General features: G+C 43.2%; 1 protein-coding gene across 1 annotated transcript; it reads right to left on the bottom strand.

The window, feature by feature from the left end:
- Positions 1–234: 234 nt before the first annotated feature.
- Positions 235–8,152, bottom strand: LOC110103982. The gene is made up of 7 exons (XM_020832893.2): positions 7,985–8,152; positions 6,890–7,756; positions 6,634–6,733; positions 5,776–6,544; positions 5,026–5,143; positions 634–882; positions 235–477 (listed from the first exon to the last, which is right to left on the bottom strand). The coding sequence occupies exons 1-7, from the start codon at positions 8,150–8,152 to the stop codon at positions 235–237; spliced, it is 2,514 nt and encodes an 837-aa protein (XP_020688552.2).
- Between the last annotated feature and the right edge of the window lie 1,262 nt (positions 8,153–9,414).

The following is a 9,414-nucleotide window of genomic DNA, read 5'->3' as shown; positions in this document are numbered from 1 at the left end:
CTAACTTTAAATTAAATAGAATTCAATTCCGCTCGATTCGATATATTGTGCGTAAAAAACGGAGCTAAATTGAATTTTCTGTGAATTGTTGAGCGAAATCGGGTTTAAAATCAATTAAAATAAATATAAAACCCAAAATTACCTCGGCTCGACACTTGGCGCCGCTAGATTCGTCCCGCGGTTCACGCCATTGTCATTGCGCTGCTGACAATGGTTGCACCATGATTCGCGCAATCATCTCACGGTCCCGCCGAGTGACTCATCCACGTCGGCACGCGTGCGGGACCGTCCAATCTCGCTCTGTGATGGATGGACGACCGAGATTTGGTCAGACGGAACCGTGGTCCGACCATGAGCTTCCGCGTTTGAACGAGGGAGGGATCCGATCGGATCTGCATCATTGATCAGAGGGATCAACGGTCCAGAGAGCACACGGCTGGGAACTAGCCGGACCGAGAAGCCTAGCCCTATTTTCGCCTAAATCTCACAAACCACTCGAAAAAACCTCATTAAATTTTAGACGTAGGTAGTAAACATGAAGAGTATTCATGGGGAATAAAAATCACGTTCTAAAACGCATTATACGAGGAGTTATTCAGATCTAAGTGCGCTGAACTAGGGTTTGAGATATACCTCGATCCACTTGATGGAATTGGATGATTTTGGGCTCGATGAACTCGTGGGATCTGTAGGAACAATCTTCCTCTTGACCTTGAGCTTAGAAGAGGCCTCAATCGGACGGTAGGAGTCCCGAAAGATCTTTAGCTTCGGTTTCACCGGATTTTTCGCCGCTGGCGAGCCTAGGACGCCGGGATTTGGTGGGGAAAGGTGGAGGAAGTATGTGGGAGCACTCTCGCCAAATCTCAGAGCCTGAGGTGGTCTCTAGATCGAGCAAGAGCAAAAAGATCCCAAAAAGATCAATTTTTTTTTGTATTTAAAGGGCCTAACCCTATCATAAACGGTGGGGATTCAATCCTTGGCTCATTTGGAGGGAAATCAATTTGATTCCACAGAAATTTAAATTCCAAAATGTCTATGAGCATTAAAAAAACATTAAAGGGGCTTTAATTTCAATTAAATAGGTCATTTTGACCTATTTAAAACTTGGGTTGACCAAGTTAATGGCTGACCCAGTCAACCCAGTTAAAATAGGTCAAAGAGCGAAGTGGAATCGGGCCATGAAAAGATTTGAGTGGATTTGGGCTCTTAAGGGGCTTAATGGATCAATTTTTGACCCATTAGAGCTTGGGTTGAGCAAGTCAAAGATTGACTTGGTCAACTCAGGCCATCACACCAAAGTCTGGGCAAAATCGAGGTCAACAAACGGACTCCCAAAAGGAGTGGCGAACAACTAGTGAACCGCTAGTGTTGGCGTTGACCAACTAAGCCACAGAAAGAAGGGTGAAGAGTACAAGAGTGTAAGGGTACCAAAAAGGTGGAAGAAGGTAGGAAATTCTTCTCCTGACCTTGCCCCATAGTGGGGGCAGAGCCTAGGAAAGAAGAAAAAGCAGCAGTGCACAAGTAAGGTATCACTGAGACAGTGAACCAGTTGTAAGGTCTTCTCCTGGTCTTACCCCTCGACAAGGGTAGAGCCAAGGAGAGAACCAATGTAAAGATCACCTAAAAAGGTGAACATAAGGTAAGGGGATTCTCCCATAGCCTTGCCCTATAGAGAGGGCAGAGTAGAAAGGAGAATCAAAAGAAAAGGTCACCACTAGGGTGGAAAAGGTAAACGAGTTCTTCCTTAGCCTTGCCCTATAGTGAGGGCAGAGCCAAAGAGAGAACCAAAGTAAAGATCACCTAAAAAGGTGAAAACAAGGAAAGGGGATTCTCCCATAGCCTTGCCCTATAGCGAGGGCAGAGCAGAAAGGAGAATCAAAAGTAAAGGTCATCACTAGGGTGAAAAAGGTAAAGGAGTTCTCCCTTAGCCTTGTGTTGCGGATCTATGGTTTATGATTTTGATGATAGCAAACATTCTTTATTTCTCTACGATTTCCTTATGTGCTAACATTTCAGGTCCACACAATCAGACTACAATTTGGAACCAGCTCAAGATTGGGTAGACTAGGATTGTGTTAGTTTGTAATCTTTTTCCTTTCTTGAGTCTGTTGTATTTGGTGTGGCATCTGATGATTTATAACTTGGAAGATTTTCTATTGTGCCCTAAAAAATTTTTATTTTTGGTAACATCGTCCGGGACGATATTTATATCATCCTGGACGATCTGACAAAAGTAGAAACCCTAATTAGGGTATCCTCATTAAAGCAGCCGTCTTTATGCAAAACACATCGTCCTGGACGATTTTATATCGGCCAGGATAATCGGCTCAATTCAGCAAGAATCTGTCGCCATATCTACTTAGGAAAATCTTATTTTTGGATATCGTCCTGGTATATCGGCCTGGACTATAAAATATCATCCTGGCCGATCCAGGTCAATTTTTTCAAAATTTGTTAGACAGTTTTGGAAAGCAATTAATGGGGATTTCATCCAGGCCGATGGCAAGATCGTCCGGGACGATTAGACATCGTCTAGCTTCATTTCAGGGCGATATTCAGGACGATTTTCCTCATATTTGAACTAATCGGCCATGACGATATGCCTATTGTCCTGGACGATAATGTCGGCAACTTGCATTAATGAGCTCGTTTTTAGCTCTTCTATTTAAGCTATGACAAGGCACTTTGTAAGTGTCTTTGGCAGCCATTGTAGCTTTGTTCTTGTGGGGGAAACTTGAAGAGAGAGCTTGAAAGAGAGAGAGGAAAGGGTGGAGTTTGAGAGGGAGCAGATCCTGTGAGGGGGAGGAACTCAAGGGAGTGTGGTGGGGAATCCACATGGTTGCTCCGGCGAACTCGCACCTTAGTACCATCGGATTCAAGGCTGAATTGTCAAAAAGTGACCTTAATACATTCGTAGGACTAATCTGTCAACTGAGCCTAGTGTATGAATGGTAAGATAGGTCACAAAAAGTAATAGAAAAACTGATCTCCTACGAGAAGATCTAAGTTCTCAAAGTAGTGATGCTAATATCCGAGGCAAGGTATACTACATCACTACAAGTAAAGTAGCTCTAGGTAGTAAAAGGGACACCCTCACTACCTGAGGGCAGTAATCATGTATAGAAGTGAAGAATCATCAAAAAGGGTCACAGTGGTAACACCTACCCAGATCGAGTAGGACCCTGTGGAGAATAAAAGCAACAAAATAACATTCATAGGGCTACTCTAGCAGCCAAGAGTATGGTACAAATGCTGAAGTAGGTAGGTGAAAGAAACTAAAGAGTCGATCTTCTAATGAAAAATCGGAGCTCCTGAAACTGTTGTGCTAACACCTGAGCATAGATGTACTACATGATAGCTAAGAAAGCAACTCTGAAGTGCCGAGGGAGCACACCTGACACCTAGTCTGATAATCATGAGTGAGATCTACGATTATCAGCAGGTCACAGTGGTAACACCTACCCTAATCAGGTAGGACCCTATGCGAAGTGAAAGAAACACTACAACATTCATAGGACCACTCTAGAAGTTCTGAGCAGTGTATGAATGGGAAGGTAGGCTGCTAAAAGAGGGCAGCAGGGGACGATCTTTCCTCAGAAAGACCCAAGCCCACAAGGTAGTGATGTTGACATCTATTGTACAATATATTACATAACTAGCAAAGAAAAGCATCTTGGAATCATATGGATTAATCAACCAACTAAGTTGGAACTCAACCTTTAAGAGCTCATCAAAGTGTTTCAAGGGAAAAGAAAGGAAATTTTGGGGCATTTGGGCTCTTAGAGATTTTTACCGGGTTCCTCCTATGACAAGGGCAACCGGTTTTGTTCTACTGAGAGCTTCCCTCTTTTTATCACATGTATATATATATATATATATATATATTTATGAGGATTGTGAATGATTTTGGTAACCCAGCTCATGTTCGTCACATAAACAAAACTGGGGAATTTGTGCTTTTGGAGAGTTTTACCGAGTTCCTCCTGTGACAAGGGCAACTGGTTTTTCTCTACTAAGAGCTCCCCTCCTTTATCACACGTAAATTTTTAAATGGGGATAATGGAGTGTTTTGATAACCCAGACCATGTTCGTCATATGAACAAAATTGGGAAAAAGATCTAACATGATCTTGTAAAGAAGTGAACATTTGGTTTTGATAACCCAGACCACATTCTTCTCATGTGAAGGAACTGGGGAGCACAATCATAGTGAAATTGATGTACAACTGAAATCATCATCAGGATAGAGGATCAACACTACCACATTGTGCTAGCATGAGATGGTATGGACCCTGTATCATATCTAAAAAAGAGTCTAAACGGATGACTCTAGCATCCTGGATCACATTCAACTCATATGAATAGACTAGGGGCTACATCTATCAGATCAGGCCTGATAGGAAGAAGACACTTAAATAGGGATAGTGGATCTCCATCACCATACCTGACTGTCATGGGGTGGTATGGTCCCAGTATCACCTCTCAAAAACTAAACTCGAACTATTGGTTTTGATATCCCAGATCACACCTAGGGTGGCAGATGAAACTGGGGGACTAAGCCCTACAAAGGGGAGAACAAACTAAAAATTCTATGCGATGGCACCAACGTGATTGGTACGCACAGACAAAAGTATAAAATATCCTTACGGCGTATTAGTGTATCACCTCTAAGGATAGCTTTATACTCTTCCAAACAAACGTCGTGTAGTAGAGGACAAAGTGTCGTGGCCATACAGACTGCTGAAAAGTAAGAGGGATCCTTTTAGGAGTTATAAGTATAGAGGGATATCTACAAGCGGTAGGGAGGCTCCCCTGTGAAGTACTAGACTCAAGCAAAGTACTTTTTCAAGTACTGCCCGTTGATGACAGGCATTAGGTGAACGCCATTTTCATCAACAAGTAAGTAGGCACCACCTTCATAAACTTGCTCTACAGCAAAGGGGCCTTCCCAAACAGGCTCAAACTCACCACATCACCGACGGTGTGAGATGATAGGCCTACGTAAAATAAGAACTAACTAGCCTACTCGAAAAGCACGGGGTCTAACAAGGCGCTCGTAGTGCCGTGTCATTCGGGCCTGGCATAGCTTAAGGCATTGATAAGCTCGTAAGCGAAGCTCATCTAAACCATCAAGCTCTTCTAACCTCAGTCAGGCGTTATCTTCATCAGATAGATTATAACTAACTACTACACGCAGTGATGGGAGCTCGACCTCAAGTGGGAGGACAGCTTCAGCCCCAAAAGCTAAAGCATATAGGGTGGACTAAGTAGGAGTATGGAAGGTAGTCCTATATTCTCATAATGCTTCAGGTAACTTATCATGTCATTCTCTCTTATTTGCAACAAGGATTTTGCTTATCAGTTGCACAATAGTCTTATTAAATGCCTCTGTCAAGCCATTGGCTTTGGGATAATAAATCGAAGAGTATCGCTAGTTGATGTTATGGCGGCGGGCAAATCTGGCAATTTTGGTGCTTTTAAAGGATGAGCCATTATCTGAGATTATACGGTGCGAAACACCAAAGAGATAAATAATATTATCGTGAAAGAAGCGCATCATATCTTCTGATTTCACTTCCTTAAGTGGGACAGCCTCTATCCACTTAGAGAAGTAATCAGTGGCGGCTAAGATAAACTTATGACCCTTAGAGGAAGGATGGTCTATAGGACCCACCACATTCGTGCCCCAACCCTCAAATGGCCAAGAAGAAACAGTAGGGTACAACGGATTAGGGGGTGGTGAATCACCGTGCCATGAATCTGGCACTAGTGGCACCTCTTAGCATGCTCCATGCAATCGTGGATCATAGTCGGCCAGTAATAGCCAAGGCATTTAATTCTGTCTTTCATTTTAGGTCCACACTGATGGGAACCATAAATCCCTTCGTGTATCTCGCTCATGACTCTACTAGCCTCTTCTTTACTGAGGCATCTCAACCACATTTGGTCAAAAGAGCGTCGATACAGAGTCTCATTTATATAGGCGAATGATAAGGCTCTCTTTCTAATTTGAGCAGCGAGAGACTTATCATCTGGAAGCCTACCATATTTTAAATACTCTATGAAGGGCTCTCTCCAATCTGACTCCTCATCCACAGCAAATACTGCAAGGGTCTGATTGAGAGAAGACAAGTCTGCGGGGCACAGAGCTTGACGATACTGGACAATAATAGACACTGGGTTTCTAGTAGGGTCAGCTAATTCTTTTGCTAACTTGGCCAATGCATATGCTTTTCTATTTTTAGATCTAGGGACCTTGGCCAAAGTTACTTCTGATATTAAGCTCAAGAGCTCCATTACTTTATTATGATATGGAATGAGCTCAGGCTTAAGTACTTTGTAGACTCCGGCTACTTGATTGATTATCAGTTGGGCGTCTCCAAAGATCTTCACCCGCGTAAGACTCATCTGAATGTCCAACTCTAGCCTCAAAATCAGAGCTTCGTACTCAGCTTCATTATTAGTATGAGGTTCTGATAAGCTATAGGAGTACCATAGAGTATGACCCTCAGGAGACACAAAAATCAGGCCTAATCCTACCCTAACTGTAGGAGTTTCATTTGGACTTAAAACTTTAATGGATGACGCACTGTCAAAGTAAAACTCCCAAGTAGGGGACTCTTGTTCATCACACTCAAGATTAATTCATCAGGTAGATCATCATTGAGTGGTGAATAAGCAGGGATCGGGTGATCGACCAGAAAGTCAGCTAGAGCCTGTCCTTTGATGGCCCGCTGGGGAACAAAAGTAATGTCAAACTATAGTAGCATCATAGACTATCATGCTAGATGACCTGAAAGGGTCGGACGGGTCATCAAATACTGTAATGGGTTGGCTCGAGAGATCAAATTAATCTTATGTGATAGCATATAATGCCTAAGATTCTGTACCGCGAATATTAAGGCTAAACATTGTTTTTCTATCGCTAGGTACTTAAGCTCTGCAAGTATTAGTCGCCTACTGAGGTAGTACAAGGCATTCTCCTTGCCTTCCTCATTCTCTTGAGCCAACAATGCACCTAAAGACTCATCCAGGGCCGTAGTGTAGAGAATCAATGACCTACATGGGATAGGTGCAGCTAAAAGTGGGGGGTTCGTCAGGTAGCAATTTATACTCTCAAAGGCCTCCTGACAACTATCATCCCAATGGAATCGGGCATCCTTCTTCACTAGTGCAGAGAAAGGATGACACCTACCATAAAGATTGGAGATAAATCTCCGCAAGAAAGCGAGTTTACCCTGAAAGGACCTCAACTGGGTAAGACTCTTAGGGGGTTTTAAATCTACTATGGCCTTGATCATAGAGGGGTCAATTTCAATGCCACGGTAGCGAACTATAAACCCTAAGAACTTTTTTGCACTGACTCCAAATGCGTAATTTAAAGGGTTCATCTTTAAATCAAATTTGCGCAGGCGTTCAAGAATGATTTGTAGATCTCTAAGGTGATCTCCACAGACCTTGCTTTTGACAGCCAAATCATCCACATAGCATTCAACATGCTCATATATCATCTCGTCGAAAATGACAGTCATGGCACGTTGATAGGTGGCTCCGACGTTCTTGAGACTGAAGGGCATCACCTTGTAACAAAAGACACCTATAGGTGTTCGGAAAGCAGTAAACTTCTCATCCTTGGGGTCCATTTTTATCTGATTGTAACCAGATGAACCATCCATAGATGAGAAGATGCTATGGGATGATGCTATATCCAGCATAAGCTTAGGAATGGGGAGAGGAAAATTATCCTTAGGGCATGCCTTGTTCAAATCACGGAAGTTGATACAGACTCGTATCTGTCCGCTCTTCTTTTGTACTGGAATAATATTGGCAAGCCAAGTAGGGTATTTCTCTTATCTAATGAAACCATCTTCTATAAGCTTCTTAGTTTCAACGATCACATGTTGTTCAATTTCTAACCTCATCCTACGAGGTGCTTATTTAGCAGGGACTGCATCAGGCTTAATGACTAACTTATGGACTGCTACCTCTGGATTTAGACCAGGCATCTCGATATAGTTCCGGACAAAATAGTCTCTAAACTCTGATAGTAACTTGATGTATTCTTGAGCCTCTGAATCAGACAGTAGGGCACTATAAAAAATAGGCATAGGATCTGACTCAGTGCCTAAGTTTACCTCACACAGTTCGTCCATGGCTAAAGTGACGCTATCTTCAAACTCTTATGGAGCATCAAGTATTCTATCATCCTCACTACCCAAGTCTTCTTCGTTGGTAAGAGAAACGACCGGATAAGCGTGGGAAATAGCGCTAATGTTGGCATTATTGGACTGATTTAACCCCATGTAACCTACACCTCCTAGACCTTGAGGGAAATCAGTCTGCCAAACTCAGGCTTGTTGTAGAGCTTATTCGTCGGGCTAAGTGGAACAAATGAGACCCCGCTCAACAAAGCTCTCTACAATAGGTGAAAAGTAACGAGGGGCACTCATGACCTCTACTTCCATAGCGAACTCCTCTAGATCCTGTCTCACAGGACCCAGTGGTGCACCTATACTACGGGGTACAGAGGGACAGTCTCTAGGTCGGGCTGGCCCAAATGTATCATACAAGTAAGGTATGGGGTTGTGACTACCCCATACTGGGCTACCATCGTCAACTATAGGAGTTTCAGAAGATCTTTGACTGGAATCCCCAACTCCTATCCCGCGTATCTGATGGGGGGAAGGTTGTCTGGTAGTAGTCTGACGTCGAAAGTCCTCTTCCTTGTCTGAGCTAATATCAATAACCAATTCACATTCAGGTATCAAATGGCTATGAAAAGTAAGTAGTGAATCATAGCCTGTGGAATATGGAAGTGGTGAAGTGACTGGATGCTGAAGGATATTGATCATTTCATCGTCAGAAGAGTCAGACTCTACAGTCAAAGAAGAAGTGTAAAGGTTAGGGGGAGGGGGTGTACGAGTGTCGTGATTCCGCGGCTCGTGGATCACAACTCTTCCTCTCCCTCTACCCCTATCTCCCCTACCTCTACTAGGGGGAACATCGTGCCTCACTGCGCATTAAGAGGGATCTCCATCAGAATGTACAGTGGAAATATCTGGCTTAATACTGACCAATGATGGACCCTGTACTAACGATTGTATAGGACCCGGTGCAGGTGGCTGCATAGGATCCTGTACAACAGTATCAGGTATCACTGGGGACTAGCAGGTGGAGCTCTACGAGTCTTTCGGGGTACATAGTACTTGGCGTCATCGTACATAGAGATCTCATGCACTGAAAAGGTATGGGTATCTCCAGGAATGGTATACTCAACATCATTCCTCAGGAACTTCATACCTTGGTGCAAGGTAGAGGGCACCATTCCATACTCATGGATCCAAGGCCTTCCTAAGAGAGTCTTGTATGAAGTGTCAGTCTCAATCACATGAAACTTTACCTTAGTTAAAAAATT

This window comes from Dendrobium catenatum, unplaced genomic scaffold (genome assembly GCF_001605985.2).
Source record: "Dendrobium catenatum unplaced genomic scaffold, ASM160598v2 fragScaff_scaffold_142, whole genome shotgun sequence".
Classification (NCBI taxonomy): domain Eukaryota; kingdom Viridiplantae; phylum Streptophyta; class Magnoliopsida; order Asparagales; family Orchidaceae; genus Dendrobium; species Dendrobium catenatum.
The sequence above is the reverse complement of the archived record's forward strand: the minus strand, read 5'-3'. Positions and strand labels throughout refer to the sequence as shown.

Bases quoted from the DNA above. Each gene is read 5' to 3' on its own strand.
- LOC110103982 (XM_020832893.2), bottom strand. From the start codon at position 8,152: ATGGACGAACTGTGTGAGGTAAACTTAGGCACTGAGTCAGATCCTATG. The intron at 6,734-6,889 runs GTACAGAATCTT...TTTGTTCCCCAG, and splicing joins GTTTAGCCTTAATATTCGCG to CGGGCCATCAAAGGACAGGC. The intron at 6,545-6,633 runs GTGTGATGAACA...AAACTCCTACAG, and splicing joins ACCTGATGAATTAATCTTGA to TTAGGGTAGGATTAGGCCTG.